This window comes from Gymnogyps californianus, chromosome 2 (assembly GCF_018139145.2).
Source record: "Gymnogyps californianus isolate 813 chromosome 2, ASM1813914v2, whole genome shotgun sequence".
Lineage (NCBI taxonomy): Eukaryota > Metazoa > Chordata > Aves > Accipitriformes > Cathartidae > Gymnogyps > Gymnogyps californianus.
Genome location: NC_059472.1, coordinates 132,202,622 through 132,222,591, shown reverse-complemented (window position 1 = coordinate 132,222,591; position 19,970 = coordinate 132,202,622). Strand labels below are relative to the sequence as shown.

Below are 19,970 nucleotides of genomic sequence, written 5' to 3'. Positions count from 1 at the left end.
CTCACATATACCTGTAAATATCACCCCCTATAATTAAGCCAGGCAATTAAAATCCCAACATAAGCCAGTATGTTGTCTTAAGTGCAAAATTGGGTGGTCTGCCACAGACATGGTTACTTTCCTGTATCAGATTGCCTCATCTGCTGCTAAGCCCAGCTAAACAATGGGAAATATGTGCAGCTCAGGCAAAATAGTTAATTCAGAGTGGTCAGATAGCAGAAAGGAAAGACAACCATTCTCTCTTTTCCCTTTGGCAGGAGAGGAGCAAAGGCAGCCCCCGTGCTCCCCTCGGCATAGTTCCAAGACCAGGAGGAGGCAGTGCTGCCCAGGGGCTCTGCACGGCCCCGGGGCTGCTCTACCCTCTATCCTGTAGCTAGGAATCAAAATAAGCAGGTGATCAACATTCAACCTTTGTTTGATGTGCATAATTCTTGATAAATCTCTCCAGTTTCTCATTATAACAGAATTAACAGGCGGGGGGGGGGGGGGAGGAATCTCTCTTCAGAAGGCTTTTGACACTGTCCCCTACAACAGACTCATAAGGTAAACACAGCCAACACTACAACAGCAGGTGAGAAGTTGACCTTGTGATCACTGCCAGGTAGTAGTCATTACCAGCCTACTGTCAAACTAGAGAGCTCTATTTCATAGGGTTTGCAGGGACCACCACATCTAGTGTTGTATCAGGTTTGTGTTTATTAAATTTGAAGACAGCACAAGGCTGAAATGGAGTGCAAACATACCAGAGGACAAGATAAGAGCTCAAAGTGATCTGAAACTACAGAAACTACTCTGGAGAAGCTTCATGGGACATTCCCAGGCAAGAGATTTAAGAACAATCAATTGCCTAGAAGTAAGAGTCCTGAGAAGAGATTGAAAGAACTTAAACTCTCTCCTTAACCCTCCCTAAACATCATAGGTCTTCAAATATGTAAAAGACTGCTGCGGAGAACAGACCAACATGTTCTCCGTTCTCCTGCTGAGTAGGACTAGTAGTAATTGGCAAAAAGTACAGCTTAGTGCGTGATGTAGCACACTGAGGAGGAAACAGAAAACAAAGATCCCTACCAGAGATTCCCACACCTAGCAGGCAGCAGCAGATAATTTGTGCACGCTTAGCATTCTGCGAGCATTTTTATAGCTATACATTATTTTTATAGCGCTACATTAAGTTAGGATTCTTGGAGGAGTTTTGAGGTGAAAGATCATATTTCAATACATTTTAAACCTCTTTACTGTTGATTCATATTTCTTCTAGAATTCTTTTCATTGTAGCTCAGCTCATTCCTGCATCTCCCCTTTACATCTTGCTTTATGAGAAATATCTGCTTTGTATAATCTTAATTTATTCTTAATTGCAATGGTTTCATGTTTTTCTTTTCCTTTCTTAAAACCCACAAGTTCCCCACCTGTCCTCTTCATATCCTTGGTATTCTAGAAGCAGGTACCATTCAGCAAGATCAGTTTTTACACTGCATCCCTAGGAAAAAACAAACAACCAACCCACCCCACATAGCTTAGCTGTTTTAATCAAAGTAGTAACACAAGCTACTACAGATCCTCAGGACAAACAGTTATATGCACTGTAAGATGATTTACTAAGATGTACTCACAATCAGAATCAGTCTCGATTCTTCTAAAGAAACTGAAAGTTGTCTTACAACATATGCAGATGGGTGGAGATAGCTCAAAAGTTTCTTGCATTGACAGAAATCTCAATGCAGAACCTGCACTCACATTGCAACTCTGATCCAGAACTCTTTTTCCATTACTACTTCTGCTTGGAGCATCTAAAACATCAGAGGTCTCAGCATAACTATGAGACTTCGTTTTTCATTTCCATGAAAAAGTGAGGAAAAGCAAACCCTGTTTAGTAACATCCTTTTGCCTTTGGAAGAGCTAAATTAGACCTCCCTTCCCACACATTTCTGTCCCCGAAAGCAACCTGCAAGTCTCACAGCAAAGCTAGGAATACACATTCACAATGTTTTTCTTCCTTCTCTGCTCACTCAACAGGTTCACACTCCACAGGCTGGGCTTTTAGTCTACCTTTTTTGTTACAAAGTTCATCAACACTGTATCTGTTTATCTGCTCCATACAAACTGATAAGGAAATAAGCCCACAGAAGATCAGTGGGAACTCTTCAACAGCTACCTTCCTGCTGAGCCAGCAAGTGCTGTTTCTGGCACCATCTGTGTCCTGAAAGTCTGTTCTCTAGCATTTTATTCACCAAACATGGAAAAAATATTTGGAAAGAATCTCTTGAAGCATCTTCTACACTGAGGAAGCTAGTTTTAGAATGTTTTAAAAAAAAAAAAAAACAACAAAGGGTGACATTTCACATAACGGTTCCTTCTCAGAAGGACTCTACTTGGATCCCCATCATGTTGATCAGAAACAAACTCTAGGTACTTCAGTTTTAAATCACACACCTAGATCTCCTTCCAGAAGGTATATCGTTTTGTCTTGCAAATACACCTCCAGTACTGAATACTCACAAGCTAAGTGAGAGATTACTTGTGGTTGCAAATTAGGAGTCAAAACAGTATGTTACAGACTGCGGTTTAGAAATAGTAACAGTTCTATTTACTTTTCTGCAGAGACCATAGACCCAGGGTGCTTGTTTCCAATGAGGAAGAGATGAGACGAGACTGATATGTGTGGAGAATGGGAAAAGGTGATGTACCAAATACTTCACTTGTCATGATTCTTAGCATCAACCTAGACTTCATATTTGATGAGTAAGGAGAGGAAAAGGTGGAAAAAAATTATACCCACCTACTATCACTAAAAAAGGTGCACTAATTGTTTGAGTGTTTGCTTCACCAGACAAACTTCATAACAAGCGAAACTGATTTATTTAAAAAATGATAGCTGATCATGCACATGTCCTTCAAATTACTAAATTGATACAATAACCTCTATATGCAATTTATATGCAAGCAGAATAAAACAAAGATGATGCATTCCAGAAGTCATGATGCTTTTATGGAACATGGGCAGTGATCCAGAGTCCTCAAACCCAGACAGTCCAGTGAGGGAAGGGGGGGAAAATGCAAACGACCTCCTGAATGAGTAGAAAACATGATCCCAGATAAGCCCCTACTAGTCCGGACTCCAATTTCAGTCTGAGGCAAGTCCTAAATTTTCTTAGTTCAGACAGAGATGCTGCCTTCCCTCCACCTCCAGTTTCTCCTAGCTGGGCAAGGAGTAGAAGAGTACCCAACCCACAGGTACAGAAACCTGCAGAACCTTGCCAAAAATCTTCTCAAGAAGTTCAAATTAATTACCAGGCAGGTTTTGTACAAACTTAACCTTGAATGCCTTGGAATACATTAAAATTTTATCTTTTACAGCTGCACTTTAAGTGTGAGTTCTTCAAGATAGCAACCTTGTGGGTTTGTTTCAGTGTAGTAACTCAGCAGATTATAGCAGGTCATTATCTGCCTTTCTTCTACCACTTAGCCCTGAATATGGTCTAAAAGGGTTATCTTCCCTTTTTTACTTATACCATGATTATCTGATAAGTACACAGTGGACTCTTACATTACCCAGAGGAAACAACTACAAGTCCAATTGCTATGACTGGTTATAAGTGTCAGTATTTTGTTCAGTAACTTCAATCTGTGTGAAGGAGAAAACTAGTTGGAACATTTTTCTCCAAAAAGGTAGCCAGAAAAGCAAATAGTTAATCTGAATTTGTGTACTTGGTTTGTGAAAAATGTTATTAATAAATGCTTGTTACTCTGTGGCCATTTACACCCACTGTTCAGTTCCCAGTCTATATGGAGTAACTATAGGTCAAGTGTCCTACCTCACATGAGTCTTCAGGATACCCAGTTTCTTCCAATGGGAAGTCAAGGTTTCCTTCACACTAAAGCTCAATGTTTTCTCTCTTCCATGCTACTAAAGGCACTACATTTTACTAAATAGGTGCACATGCCTCTTAGAAAGATAAGAAGGTACACCAGTGAAACAGTTTCAAGGTTTTCACAGGAAACTCATTTACTCAGGCATTTCATGAATCTTAAGAGCCAGCTCCCATCTGCACGGAGAACAAAGCACCTATATCGACAATGGAGTACCTTCCTCAGCTGATGTATCACAAAACATTCTCAATTCAGATTAAGCTTCAGTTTATTCCCTGAACTTTTTTCTGGTTTTGAAAACAAGGAGGCAGTACTATTCTCTGGAGTGTTCAGGAGTGGGAGCTACTACCAAACTGTTACACTTCACACTACAAACACTTCAGCTACATTCCTGTGGGACCAGCATCCCTACGACTCTTCCAGACCTGCTTTCTCCAAACCCAATGAGCTGCATTTGAGAACATTATGGATGCCGGCCTTATTGCAAGAGGTTTTGTGGGCGATTTGTTATAAGCCAAGGACCATCTCTGTTGGGTGTGCACAGAGACACTTGCTGGGTCCCAGTCCCACGTGGTCCAGGACTTGCAGGTACCCCTGTGTGACACACTGGCAACAAGAACAGCTGCAAAGCACCGAACCAGAGGCATGCACACTGACTGCTAGGGGCACACCTGTGGACTTCCCATGTAAAATGCTTGTTTTCTATAAAGAACAAAATTAAAACAAGACAATTATTTCAAAAGAGCTTAAGAAAATACTTTTGCAAAGAGTGGCAAGGTAGCCTTCCTAAACAGTTATACTAGGAAAAAAAATTTCACAAGAACATTAATCTTTCTTCCGTTCTTTTCACATATCCCTATGTCACTGTAAAAAGAAAGGTGTTGCAGGGCACTAAGTGTGTTTTGTATTTCAATATCAAACATACCTGAGGGCTGATAGAGTGAACCAACCTAGACACCTCTTTCATCAGTTGTGTTTGGTTTTAAGGATTTCACACCCATTAGAAGAAGTCAGTCTTGATTCAAGCAATTAACAAAGGAGTGATGAGGCAAGCAGATTGGCACAGAGGGACTATAAGAAACAATTTAAGTAAAATTGCTCCAGCTGCCACATGCATGCGCACACACACCATCCCCTCAGAAAACATTATGCAAGAACATTGCTTCAATATAAATCCCTCTCTGTATGTATAAACTTCTACTCTCCCTACGATGCAACCGGTTGCAAGAAAGACTTGTTTTAAGGAGGAATCACCCAGAACTTCCTTACAGAGCTCAAAGGAAGTTTTTGCAAGGTCTTTTAGCACCAAAAAAAACAAAACCCCAGAGCCCAAGGTAAGCTTGACATAAGACAATTCCCTGATGAATTTGATCACTAGTTGCTGTATTTTGTCATCAGCACTCTTTTGAGAACATACAAAACTTACCTGCTTAGTGCAGAAGTGACAGACCACCAGCATTTACAAAGAAAAACTTCAGGAAGTTTGTGGACAAACCATGCTTGGCAAGCAGCCCTGATGTTGCAAGAGAATGCAAAAGCATTGTACAAGTTATTTTGGGGCCTCACCCCTCTAAATTCTGTGCCCAGACAAAGGGTCAGGTCTGTACAAGCAACTTCAGGACATCTGGGCAAGGTTGAGATGATGTTAATAGGGACAATTTTAACTCTTCCTTGGGAACTTTAGGAAGACACAGTGTTTTACAAAGGCAGGGCAGAGGGAACATCTGTCTGAGACCAGATGTCACCACAAACTACAGCAATGGAGAAGGAGAGGGAAATCATTTAAAAAAAAAAAAATCAGGAAGCAGATGGGAAACAGGGTAGATACTTGTAACATACAAGCAGTAATAGCTACATACATGTAAGGAGGGACGAGCAAGTAGAAGCATTTTGATGTACTCTGCTCAACAGTGCTTACACCTGTGTTTACTCACATTTTTCTGAATCATATGCCTCTGCTCTGATACTCACTATTCCTACACAAAATCCTCAGAGGAATTTTGTACCAAAAAATAAGTTAATCCTCAAATCAGTCACCCTTAACCATTTCTATTACTACTCTTCCCAAAAGCTTGACAAAAAGCAGTCATGAATTTGAAATAAAAGGTATTAGGTGGATGCGGTTCAACTGAGGGGAGCACAAGGTTCAGGAAGTATGGAGGAAATGCTTATATGGACAGCACACACCAGAAGGACAGACTGAAGCAATGAGAGGTGGTGTGTGCTGATATCTTACAGAAACCCTGTGGTTGACAGCCTAGGTTGGACAGAGCAATGCCTCCGTTTTTCTCCAAAGCTAGGAAGCAAGCAGGCGGTGCAAACAAAGAAGCAGCTGCAGATGGAAAGTCAGATGAAGAAGGCAGACCAAACCTGCTCAGAGAACAACGCTACTGGAGCTTTATCCTCAAACCCTCCACCCTCTAATCTCCCTCAGGCAAAAGGATGACTTACCACTAGTAAAACGTGAAAACAACATTTTAAACACATACAAGGTAAAAAAAACAGTAAAGAAAACAGATCCATTCTCACAGTAGCCTATCTACTGCAAAAATTATAACACTATTTGTGGAGTGTAAACAGCAAGTATACAATATATCGGTGAGAGCCAATAACCGTAATAGCATGAGCAAACAATTTGCCATAATGCCACCACTATAGAGGAGCAAGGAAAAAAAAAAATCAAATAAAAAGGATCAGCATTAAATTTCTGCTTTTGTAAAGGTTTTGGCCAAGTATTTAAATATGAACTTGTATTAAGCTTACTAAACTCATACACCAGACACCAGCAAGGTCCGAAATGGACGAGCTTTCACTCAAAGAGAGTGACTGCATCAGGAAGTCAGCATTCACCAAAGAATCCATTTCAACATTTTTTATGGTTAACTCGGAGAGCAGAAATGAAGGCAGTTATCTGAATTGCTTAGAAGGCTCTATTGTTCCCTCTTCCAAAGGATTTTTCCCCAGAACAGAATGGGTGGCGTGTGCAAAGCAAGTGAAAGGTGGGGGAAGGGGAAAAAGTCTTGTGGATAAAGAAACAGAAACACAGTTTTAAGCACAGATATCAGTTTTTAAAGTAACTTCCTACCTCCCACTGCAAGTGAGGCGGGATGTTTCTGATCTGAAGCTTCCGACTCCTGCAGATAAATTAAAGAAAATAGTTTAAAAAAAAAAACAGAAAGAAAACATTATTGCAAGATAGACTATACATAGCAGTGTCGTATATTTAAGCATCTGTCATACTAAGAGGGGCAAAACCAAATACACAACTCAAAAAAACCCAACAGATCGCTGAGGGGGGGAATGTCAGGTCAAAACCATTTCAAGTCCAAAGAGGTGTTACAGAAATACTTGCTACACATTTGACAGCTGTTACATTTCATGAAGTCTTCACTTTTCTTGAAGACTATTTCTAGTTCAGCTTTAAGGCCTTCAGTATCTAACTCTCTTCATTATAAATGGGTGTGATAATCCCATGTATTTGTACTGGGTTCCCCTCCACACACTTTAAGAATTTTTTTTTTTTTTTTTTTTAATTCACAAAGAAGATATTCAGGATTCTACATCCCTTCAAGGAAAAGAATATAAATTTCAATAAATACATCTGCTTTGATATTAAGCTTTTCATTAGCCTAATGACAGACTATTTTCTAACATTTATATGGCTGACGTTCTCCATCCCTGATCAGGAGGAGAGGGTAAGAATCAGTAAATTCATTGTATTTTCACCCCAAATTTACATCAGTTTTCACTTATCTAGTAAACAAAACATTCACTTTGAAGTGCTACTGCAAAGCCTGGCAGTGTGCTGGCTGCCTTCACAGCCAAGTCCTTTGTCTCCTCCCTTCCCCCAAAGTGAGAGAACAAATAAATGCCAGAGATGCCACTAAACCCTTGGGATTTACAAGAATGTGTAGATTAACAGAGTTTCAACTGGGCTCAGGTAGGGCATGCTGGTTGGGTCAGTCTGGCTAGCCTGGGAAGATCTGGGGAAGGGAGAGGGGACAACACAGAGCAGTCTAGCTTAGGAGGTCTCAACTCCATTTTGGTTCACCAAAGCAGCTAAAATAAGTGTCTTCTGTTCAAACACTCAGTTTTACTTAGTGTTTTAATTGCTCAATACTGACCTCTCACAGAAAGACGCTTCACATTTTAAGGACTTTCTACAACAGAAGTTTGTTAAACTTATACAGGCCAGTAAAACCTTGCAACAAAACAAGATTTAGAGATGTTCCCATCTAGCAATAAAATCGAAAGCTTTCATTTTCCCCCTCAGATCCTTTTAAAATACACTCCTTTCTCTAACACCACCGCCACCCACCCACACAGGCCTGCAGTGAGTGTTTTACATCTTGAAATGCTCTTCTCGACAGGCTTTGTTCGGGGTGCAGCTGGAGCTTACGGCACAAAGCCACCTTGCCCAAACTTCCCCTCACGTGGAGGTGTCACCCCCAACACTACGGTGACCATGAGATCAAGCGACAAGCACGCTTTCTCCAGAAAAGATGAACAGGTCTCGGTTGTGCAGCATTTCTCAGCTGTTTTCACTCCCTCTCAAGCAAGTAAGAGCCGATTTCAGCATTTGATCATATAAATAGGCGAGGAAGGGAGAATGAAAACCTAAACCGCACACAACCTCGTTTAAGCTTTCATTTCCAATAAAGCAAAGAAAGAGTCAGGAGTTGCTTCACTGTAATAGGGAGGGGGGGAAATTTCCTTGAAGTCTGCAAAGATTTCCTTAAACTAATCTCAGCTAGCAATACTGCTACAAAACAATCACCCTAAAGTAGTGATATACTGCTCTGAAATATCAAAATAATCTCTTACAGCAACCTGAAACTTGAAAGTTGGATCCTAAAGTAGAACATAAAAGGGGATGTTCATTCAATATTAAAAATACTGGGAAATTTTAATGAAGAAAAATCCCAAACCACAAAATTGGCAGCCAATACGCTATTCAGTGTGCTTCAAACTGTGTCGTGCCATTAGTCTCTCACACTTGTAGATTCAAATTAAAATTCATGAGAGTTTCGTAGCAAGGAGTGCCACTCGCAGAAGGATCCGAGCACGCAACAGCCCAGCCAGCACGCCAACAACAGGTCTCACCCCAGCTCCACACCAAGCTAGGCAACAAATGCTCACACGGAGCAGTGTATATCCACTGGTGAGAAGGAAAGGGGAAAAAGTCCTTTCCAGAAGCACATATACAAGTTTCACACCCACAACTGCCACCTCACATTTCATTTGAGAAGGAAAATCTACATATCTTCTCCTTTACTGTCCAACATTTGAAAGATAGAGATAGCTTTTTTTTTGGTCTATGTTTACTCAACAATAAAGGACATAACACAAGGTTTGGAGTTGGTTTTTTTCTTCCCATATGACTTCAAGGGACTGAAGAGTTTGATGCATTTTAAAACTTTTGCCAGCCAACATTCGTAGCACAGAAATAACTTGAACATCCTGAAGGGGAGGAGGGAAGGAGATGAGCAAGGAAGAAATGCCACCTTAAAATTACCAGTTCCTCTACCACGTTCATAAAGAGCCAAAGGAAATGGCAAGCCAAGTACAAAACGGGTACAGTCCCGCTGTGCGCCTCAATTTATGGCAATAGTGAGACACCTATTGTACAAAACTGAAAGGTCACTTCAAAAGTACAAGAATAGCAATATGAACCATTTAATTTGAAACTATTTACACCTTCATCAGTTGCTTGGCTGCACCGCAAGTAATTTTAGCTTGTCACCGAATGCACAAGTTTGAAGTCTGGTGTTTATCGATGCGTGCGAAATTTTTTTTTTTTTTTTTACTTTATTGCTGTATCACAATTAGCAACAGGAAAAAAATTGAATAAAGCTTTGCCTGGCCAAGAGAGGAATCGCACAGAACCAGTGTAAGATAAAAGATCACGAGCACCTTTGAGACGTCTCCAATTCAGTTACTATTGACTCCTATTGAAAAAAAAATCTAAATACATTTCTTAAAATTACCTAAAAATACACAAAGCTTGTAACCCCTTTCCCCCTCTGCTTCTCTCCCTACACAGAAAGAATAGAGAGAAATGACAGAGGTGGTTTTGTGTTCCCAGAACGAGCACTGAACTAGCAGCAAGCAGACAGAGACCGAATCCCCCACGTGCTGCGATAACCTGCGCAGCTCTTGCTCGGAGAGATCGCTCCTCCCGCCCTTCTCCTGCACTTCGGCAGCCCAGTACAACTCCTCGCTGCAGGGCGGCATTAGCGATTTGCAGTCACCTCTACTGCGTGCATGTGAACCCACTGAGAATCAGCTCTCAACTTCCTGAAGAAAAATCCCAAAACAAACGCACGGGGACAACACTCTACACAATAGGTGGGGAAAAGAAAGAGAAAAACATGGGAGCATCTTCCTGGAAATACTCTCCCATCTCAGACAATGTCAGCTCTTTTAGGGTGCTTTCTATCTTCCTCATAACCCTATCTTCTTCAGCAAAGTACAATATGTGCAAAAGCTCCTATAGCTATCACATCCCAGGCAGCATAAAGCTACAGAGGGTTTTGGTTTATTTTGTTTTGAAATAATCTTAAGTTTTGTTACTTTACAACTATTTGCAGTCATACCAGGTGTGTAAGACAAGAAATAGTCCTTTCAAATTCCATGAAGGTATTTTATTACAACTGTTTCATTTAATATATAGCTCACCTAGTCTTAATAAATCCTTAGTAAAACATTGCCAGCATATCTCATCGATGTGACTCATGTAAGCCTTGTGTATGCACTTTTTCCAGTGTAAGCAGATTTCTTAATTCATTTCTTCCATTCTAAATAGTCATTGCAAATAGATGTCAACTCAAAAAAAGTCTGGGCAAATTATGTTTGTGCTCTGTATCATATGAAGGTTTTTGAAAGCTACCTATAGTTCACAGCATGTGAATGGGTATTCCCACTGTTTCTCTTTTTCAAAGACTTGCCTTTTATTGCTAAGAAGAAAACAGAGTTCTCTGGTTTCTGTATAAGGTTAGTCCATAAGCAATTATTTGGCAATAATTTACTTTTCTTAAGAGGAATTGCACGCATTCTAATTCTTCTTTTCAGGTGTTATGCAGGTAACTGGATTCAGTTACTTCAAGCCACTGCTGATGACCATACATCAACGTATTTATTCTGGGGATGTTGAGACACGGAGCCTTGTGTTTGGGGGACACGAATATCTCTGCAACACTGAAAGCAGGTAAAACAAAAAGATGCCATTGTGCCCCTTCACAAGGAAAGCAGCATATTTCTGCTAGATGTGTGTGCAGAGACAGAAAGGGCGAAGTACCATAAAGATGGATAATTTACTAAAAGTCCTCTTAGTGATCTCTGAAGGGGTAATCTCTCGTATGTAAATACAGAGAATACATGCGCAGGGACACCCAGTGCTACCAATCCACGAGAACCCTCCACACATATGAAACAATACTAAACATGTCTTAGGGAAAAGGTGGTGGGAGGAGGGAAGAAAACCCACAATTTCAGCATTCTTTCTTTATATGTACTCTTTCCTCCTCTCTCTGCCCTCCCTATATACGTCACTTTTTTCCTTTAACCTATCAAAATCCTCTTGGGTTAAAAAGGTCTCAAAAATTGTCCATTTTTTGCATCCCTGTGTTAAATAAAATCTCACTATACACTTTCACTCACTAATACAATCTCACTGTATGCTTTATGTGACATTTAGCAAAGGCAAATCACTAAGACCTGCACCTCCCCTTAAGGGACAATAATTTTATAAAACAGTAGACAATTATAAAGCAAAGAACAATAAAATATGCTTTTGCTCACAGTCACAGGGGTTTTTTTGCATCTCATGGTGTATCTCATAGGTGTGTCAAAGGGGAGCATGCATACACACAAGTACCAAAGCGACTGCACTGCCACACCGTCCTTGTACCCACACTCTTACCCCACTCTTCTCACCATCTTCCCTCCCTCCCCCCAGAGACCTGCTGCCTCCTGCTCCTTCATTCCCATTTCTCAACAATAACGCCACGTAATAGTCTCTTATTTCAGCAGCAATATGAACTACACACAACATTAATGCCTTAAACCCACACAGCGCAAACCTACTCTTTTTAAACAAGAGTCTATGGAAAAAGAGTTAAACATGTTTGCAAGGAGATCAAGTGAACATCAGCAATGTTAGTCCATTCAATTGTTTGAACTCAATACCTATGGGATAGAAAGTAAATGGTCTACCTTTTCCACTCTCAGGAACGTGCAAAGAGCAAGAGCTTATTCATTTCATCCGTTCTAGTTAGGCACTGCTATACTGGTTACCTGCACAAAGTCTTGGCACCTCACACCAACAGCACAGATGCAAAGTATGCCAATACCCACCAGCACCAAGTACTGTTACTCCCTAGTGCTGAGTTTGTGGTCCCCTGGCTCTGATAGCTACGTGTGATGCCCCTGCAAACCCACTCCCTGAAACAACCCTTTTTCTCCCTGAGCTCCAAAGAGCTCCATGAAGACAAAACCCATCATTTCTCAAGCTTACTTCACTGACAACACAAACTTAACATAGACAGCTGGAGATGAAATATTAAAAAAAAAACCCACACAACAAAAAAAAACGCTATGGATTGTGGCTAATACCATATGGTAAGAAACAACTTCCGTATAAAAAGTCCTGAGATGAACAGCCATAGAAACAAAGTTAGCAACTCCTATAGCCAAATGGAAAACTGCTGGTAGTCAACTGAATTTATAGGGGAAGGTGAAGAGGTGTCTTATTGTTTACTCTACAGCCAGCAAAATAAAAACAGGCAAGAAAAACCCAACACAAAAAGCTACCCCCACACACAGAGTTGATTAGTTTCTCCCCCTCAGGTTGCTTCAAGTAGCTGATGCTTGATCACAGAGTGAATCAGTGTTTTTAATGCTCTTCGGGGCAATGGAGGGGGGGGGGGTGGTGTATGCAGGTTTACTGGACAAAATAAAAAAATCCTTAACTCTCAATTCATATTACTGTGGTTGGGGAAAAAAGCAGAAGCAGTTTTCTAGCTACAAGGTGAATGAAGGGGGTTCTCCTTATCATTTTCTTCATGGTAAATGGAGGTAATGATACAGATTAAGCCACTGGAGTAGCTTGCCCTGTAAGAGGTGCTGCAGTCTCTGCCTGCCTCCTGACTTCACACTGAAATTCCATGGGTTTAAGCAACATTTTCAGTCTTTTTAAGTTGTTCACATTTGATTCCTGAAAACACCTAACAAATAGTAATAAGTCCATCCAAAAAAAGCTTATTGAATGTGCATTCTAAGCCATCTTTTTATATATATAAATTATATATGTATATACATACACAATTATATATCTCAATTTGCTTATTCCTAACAAGTAGTTCTGATAAATACAAAAGCAAGGGGTCACACTCCCTGCCTAAAAAGAAGGTATACTGAATTTCTGTTAAAAACCCATTCAGGTTCAATAAAGTGACAAACAGAGGTTTTTTATATCGCTTCTATTACACTAGCTTGTGAACCAGAAAGTTCATCTTGATGCCTTACCTACAGAAGAAAGAAAGAAAGAATAGTTTCAAATACTGACTTGTTAACAAACATCACCACTTTTTATTTTTACACACTGGTCTGGACAGCAGAATACTTGAAGAGGAAATGTTATTGCTGCAATTTCAGACCCAATTCAGCAATTCAAGCAGACAAAGCTTGGCTAAGCCACAGGCAAACTGCAGCAATACTTCGCTTTGTGTTGCCTCATTATTTAATCCCAGACCTGGATTTAAAAGCACTCTGTCCTACCACTCGGAATAAGGATTTTCCATAAAATTTAGACAAAGAAAATTTTTTCTCAAAGCTCGTGCAAGACATAATGGTTGGCTCCTAACTACACTTTTCCCCTTTCATCTTGCACATAAAACCCACCAAAGTAGCTGCTTTGGAGAAGTGTATTATCTCAGCATTCAAGATGAAAATCTGGCTCTTGGATTACCTCACAGATCCCTCTGTGCTGATGATCAAATTTCTTACCAGTGCCTGCAAAACATCGGATTTTCTTACTACTTTCCACCAGGATGAACAATCAGAAAGCTGTCCATGGGGCCTGTACACCATGCAGCTCCACTCCCTAAAGCCACCAGCCGAACGACTGGGCACAGGGCTGCGCCCTCCTTGCAGGATAAACACAAATACTCTGAAACAGACTGGATATTTGTGGACAGGATATAGCAGCTCAAGAAGCACAACCAGAAGATTTATATTGGCACATCCAAGTTACATCATACAAAATAGGTAAATCAACCTATGTAAGCCTGACTGTAGTTCTTATGTTTATGTAGATTAGCTGGATAGTAGGCTTTCACCTATTATCATTTGCTTCAGGATTTCAGTTCAACAATTCTTCACATCACTAATTAGACTAAAAGCTTATATTCATTATTTGTAAATTCCCTTGAGTGGTCCATAAAGACATTTTAAAAAGAAAATTCTAAAGATTCTGCCATTACCATATTAATGTTGAATTTCTCATTTAAAAAACTTTCATTTTCCAGGTGGTGTTAATGAGAGAAGGCTGTTAAGATTTTTTTTTAATTAAAGAATTAAGTACTGCTTTAAATTTAATGGGAAGTTCCAGTATCCTTTAGGAAAATGGGCTTTCATCTACCTTTGTGGCTTCTGACATTTCAGGCCTTTTCTCTTCCCCCATGCTGAAACTCTTTGGAGAGACTGAAATGGGTTGGGGTTTTTTGTTTGGGTTGGTTTTGGGGTTTGGTTTTTTTTTTTCCCTGTTTGTTGGGGGGTGGTGGTGTTATTTTGGGGGGGGGAGGGTGGTGTTTGGGTTTTTTTCTAGATGCCACAGTTTCTCTTTCCCTCCTCCTCCTCAGAGCATGGGTCTGTATTCCTTAAACAATTGTACTACTGAGTGATTTTGTTGACCAAACATTTTAGAGCTATGGTCACTTGCCATTTATTCTCCCACCCCACCACTAACTTGCAATTAACTGGGATGTGGATAACAGCGAAAACACTCAGGAGGTATATGAAAGACTGAAAATAACATCTTTAAATGCAAAAGTGCTTCTAAACATGCAAAAAAATTGTCTATTTAAAATCCTAACCAGTATGAACTAGTAATCCTCTAATGACGGGACACAATGCTCATCTTTTATCTTTCTCCTTCCCACCCCTCCTTTCCTTTGGCCACCAAAACAGCTAAAGGCTTCTTCTCTCCCTTCACCTGCTTTCCTAGTGCCCACAAGGGCTGCTAGTTGAAGCAGTCAATATTTCCATTACAGACTAACTGTGAAGTTTTACATCAGCTGTAACCAGCAGCTCTAGACTGAAACTTGCATATGATGTCCCTGCAATAGATGGCCAAGTTAGGGGCTGGGGAGCTCTAGATAGGGAAATGAAGGATTTTTCAAAAAAAATTTTCAGTGAATTCAGCTGCTTCTAAAGAGCCCAAGGAGGACAAAGAAATGGTATAGGATACTTCAGAGTCATTTCCGAAGCAAAAAAGGGTACCAAGACTTGAATAATTAAAAAAGCCAACAAGATACTTTGTTGCACAAAGCAGCTGCTGGATATACCCTCACAGTGCTTTTATTTTGCATGTCTTCCCTACTACCATCACTTACTCCACAGAAGTTTGCACATCGGTTAGAAACCTGATGGAAATAAGTGATGCAGATATCATGTACGAAGTAAAAGTTTTGGCAACTTTTTTTGGTACAGGAGGTATGGCACCAGATTAGATCTTGTCTTAAAAATAGCTCAGTGATTCACCCTTCTCAGAATGAAATACCTAAATAAATTAGCAGCGTTCATAGACAAACTCAGTAGCCACCATGCTGCTGAGATCAACTTGCTCAGCCATGAGCCTGTGTTTGCAGAGAGCATCGGAAATGCTTTCCAGATTCCTTACGCCACGGCTATAGACAGGGAGTCCAACCCACTTTGGTCTCTTTCAGGTCAGGGTCACGTGAAACTAAGGTTGTTCATACTCAGTTTAAATTCATTGTATGCTCCAGATTAATCAAATTCAGTTCCGATTTGGGGGGTGGAGGGGAAGCAAAATAAGGCTTGAAGTAAAATAGCAAAAGTTGCTCCGCCTATACACTTACAGCATGTAATTGCAAGACTTCTGTTACATAGGCTCAGGGAGCAGGGAACCTCTGTTTGCTACTTTTTTGCTATTAAATATCTGATTTAAACCTTTCAGGTTGAGAGCAAGTTGCTTTAGAGCTTAAACCGAGTAAGGTGTTAGGGTAGTTCAGCGACCCATCCCAGCACATAATTCTCCACTGCCTCGCTGTTTCACCCCACACACAGACTTTTTAAAGAAAAGCCTATTTGCTGCCTCTCTCAGGCTACTTTACAAGAAATGACACAAATTAATGTCCAATTCCTACAATGATCTCAGTAAATGAAGATTCCTGTGGGGTCTGGGAAATGGAAACACACTGAAACACTCATGCTGCTGAAAGCACCATCTAACTTCAAAAAAGCTTATGTGCTATAACTAGAATAAATGAAAAATCTTGCTTAGTCTGATTTTAAGTGTAGATGTAAACTTCAGCTAATAGACAGGCTCGCTAGCATTTTCAAGTCTTTCCATGATATAAAAGGATATTAACAAGGGCAAACTACTTCATTTAGGGAACTGTCTATATAATATCTAAAAAAATGAATAAAGTCCTAGTGCTTAACAGAACAAAATAAACTAAAAGCAGAGTTAACAAGAGCACAGAGTAAATCAACACTTTCAAAAGGTACAGTCACATGTTTCAGGCTCTTTCCAGTGTTTAAAGCCACTCTTACAGAATGTAGTGCATATGTGTGTGTGTACGCACATGCATGCATGGCTTTCACTCTGCATCCATCCTGGCTGAAACTTCCATTTTTATTACTTTTTTCATAAATACTTATATTACTCAACTTTGCAAGAGGACAGCTTTCTACTGATATGATAATTGAGCATTTAAAAGATATACTGTGCTCATCATCTGATGTTCCAGCAAAGCCTAACAAAGACCTGCAGTTAGCCTGCTCACGTGGCAAAGTTTTTTTTTTTTAATAAAAAAAAAGAATCTATTTCCTCATTACAACTTTCCACCCTTTAGTCTCAAGACAAACCAAAAAAAGTTTAAAAAGCACTGGCAAGACAAATAGCTTCTTTTAAATCTTCTAGACCACACTAACAGGAATAGATTAAGTAGAATACCAGTTTTACAACAGAAGAAGTGTCAAATTTACTGTACATTTCCTATTATTTTTGCTTTAAAATAAATAAGTTCTTCCATCTCAAAGGATTCAGTACAATAAGCCTTATTCACACAAGTTTATAAAAAACCCAGGAACTTTTAAAGTATAAACTGATGCACACAACAACTAAGACACTGCACAGATACCAATTCTCACTTTGATGCTCTGGTAATTATTTTACTAGTACACTTTGTTGAACTAATTGAATACCAACAAGAAGAAATAGCACTCAAGTGCTGACCCTTACTAATGGCAATTCCACATGGCCTTAAACTGATTAAGTGATGTAAAGCAGATGAGATATAACGCCTCTACCGGAGGAGTGCTAGAATGTGTGGATTTTGCACTATCACCACCAAATAGTTTTCCTTCCTTTCTCTTGCCCTGTCAAAACCCAAAAGTCACAGAAAGTGACCACTCTGGTGTTTGGCTTTGTCATTTTTATGCTGAATGCCACCAGATGCAGAATTTTAAAAAGCCATTGCTTTTTCTATACTTAAATTACTTGCAAAGAGAAACAAATTAGGCTTATGACTTTCAGACATTATTGTCATTTCTTTTAAGTAATTTTCTCTGAAGAGTTCTCCCCAAAAAATGAAATCCTAATTCAATTGCACAAAAATTGTGTGGACAGAACAGCACCAAATAAAATTATTTCATAGCTGTACTTACAGCAAAAAGTTACATGTTATTTAGAACAACTGCGTACTCTCCCCTCAAAAAAAAATTTTATACCCTCAAAGTGTAGAATGCACCCTCTTTCAGCTGGCATGTAGAACTAAATAATATACACACTTTGCACACGTACACAATGTTTTCTACATTGAGTTTTGATCTAAAGACAGGTTACTGGAAAAAATTAACTTTTTGATTAACATGTTTTAAGAAGTTAAATTTATAAAGTAATAACAACAATGCAAAGTCTTCTGTTATCTACAAAGCTTATTTTCTCCTTTTTTTTTAATAGGGCAATAATTTTGGTCAGGGTAAGTACGTCTACACTAGTAAATCCACATTCACAGTAAATATTTTGTTCTGGCATAGTTAAAGCATCACAGCTTGTGCATGAAGAGTCTTTCCAATTTTTTATATTTACTTAATAGAAATATTGTTAATTATAACTTTCCTTAAACTCCATTTTTAAGAATTACCAAAACAATCTTCTGTGCTTTTGTCACAGCGGCTTTGATGAGTGCACACAGGCTTACATAGTATAATATATGAAAGCAATCCCTGAGCTCTCATACCAGGCCTTGATGAAAGCCTTAGAGTATCATTTCATTCTGTTCAACTGGAAAAGTCAACAACTAAAATTCAATTGTTCACAAATTTTAAATTATGCAACATTTCAATTTTACAATTTCTTTCAAAGACAAGTTATGTTGAAAAATCACTTGTATGAGGTGTATTTTCTTTAGTAACCTTTACAGTTAATATTTAATAATTTCCCCGTTTTCATAGTACTATAAAAAAAACTACCATGACTTTAAGAAGTGGCATATAAAGCAATTATAGGAGAGCCACTATCACCTTTTAAATAACTCCATTATATTTCATTTCCTTTTTTACTGAAAACATAGAATATAGTGCATGTTTTGAGGATGAAGATCAGTGAGCATTTTTTTCACCATCACTGTAGATTTAAATACACTGTTATGATCAGAGGAAAAAAAAATAGTTTACATTTCTGTACTGAAAACTGCACCCTTTACATAGGGTAGCATTTAACACTTACACTATTTTAGTTCACTTCGTATTAAACTGAGCAAAATTGTAAATTTGGATCAGTTAGTTTCAAAGCAGAGAAAAGGTCTGTACCATGCTACAGATAACCAGCTAATTCATAAGTATAATCTACAAGTTAATCATCATTAACGTCAAGGTTATTTGCATTTAGTAACTTGTAGTTTTCAAATGCATAGCATTTTGCTAGATATTTAAATCAAGATTAGGAACAAAGTTCATATGAACGATGATGATAATTTTGACCAAGTATAATAAATTATTTAGCAGTTCATTACTTCAAATTTAGTTTGTATACAGATGTGTAAACTTATTATCACACCAAGGCAGTAATTACTATCTTCTTTTTACAATCATATGGTACTGATTTGTTAACGGAGATACCTAAATTAGACAGTACCTGCCCCCACTAGTAGATCAAGTTGCTTTTACCTGAGAGCATAGCTTAGCATAGTTTAAATATGCCTTTCAAAGCTTTGAAATTCATGTTCCATCTGCATATAGATATGCCCAAAAATTGAGGATTTAAGAAGAACGTTTTTAAGCAAAGAGCAGAAGAAAGCTAAAAATACCTAATTACAAAAAAAAAAAAAAAAAAAAAATCAGCATAAGGAAGACTGTAATGTTATAAGATAAATATTCAACCACAGAAAGAAATCGTCCTTCTTTAGCAGAAAATGATCAGTGACCCCTAACACTACTGTTTGTATGTCGTCTTCACTCATCTCCCCCACCATCACCCCCCAAAATTCAGCTCATTTCAAACCATACTGGCACCAGCTTCGTGCCTAGTACTGGGCTACACAATGAGACACAACTATCAGTAACAACCAGAACTGGAGCTACCAAAAGCCTCAAAACAAAGCAATCGCTCCCTCCCTCTCCTCCCCCAAACCTCAAAGACATGCTTTAATAGTTTGTAACCACATGCACGTTATCCACAGAGTGCAAGGGAAGTTCACAGAGCTGGATGTTGGAGGGAAAAGAAACAGGGCAGGGCACCTGCTCAGCCCCCCAAAACCAGGCAAAGCTCTCCTCATCTAGCCCAGGTCTCATAAGGTAGGACACGCACTACAGCCATTTCCAGAAAACTATCACTGGTCAAACACCATTTCTTC

The 19,970-nt window shown here is 39.2% G+C and overlaps 1 protein-coding gene across 2 annotated transcripts in view; it reads right to left on the bottom strand.

Moving 5' to 3' along the window:
- Nucleotides 1-19,970, bottom strand: part of IGF2BP3 (insulin like growth factor 2 mRNA binding protein 3) — a 116,742-nt gene that overhangs the window by 84,215 nt on the left and 12,557 nt on the right. For both annotated transcript variants that reach the window (XM_050892462.1, XM_050892463.1), the window contains exon 4: nucleotides 6,956-7,004. In XM_050892462.1, coding sequence (XP_050748419.1) covers nucleotides 6,956-7,004 — 49 coding nt within the window. The remainder of the gene's footprint in view (nucleotides 1-6,955; nucleotides 7,005-19,970) is intronic.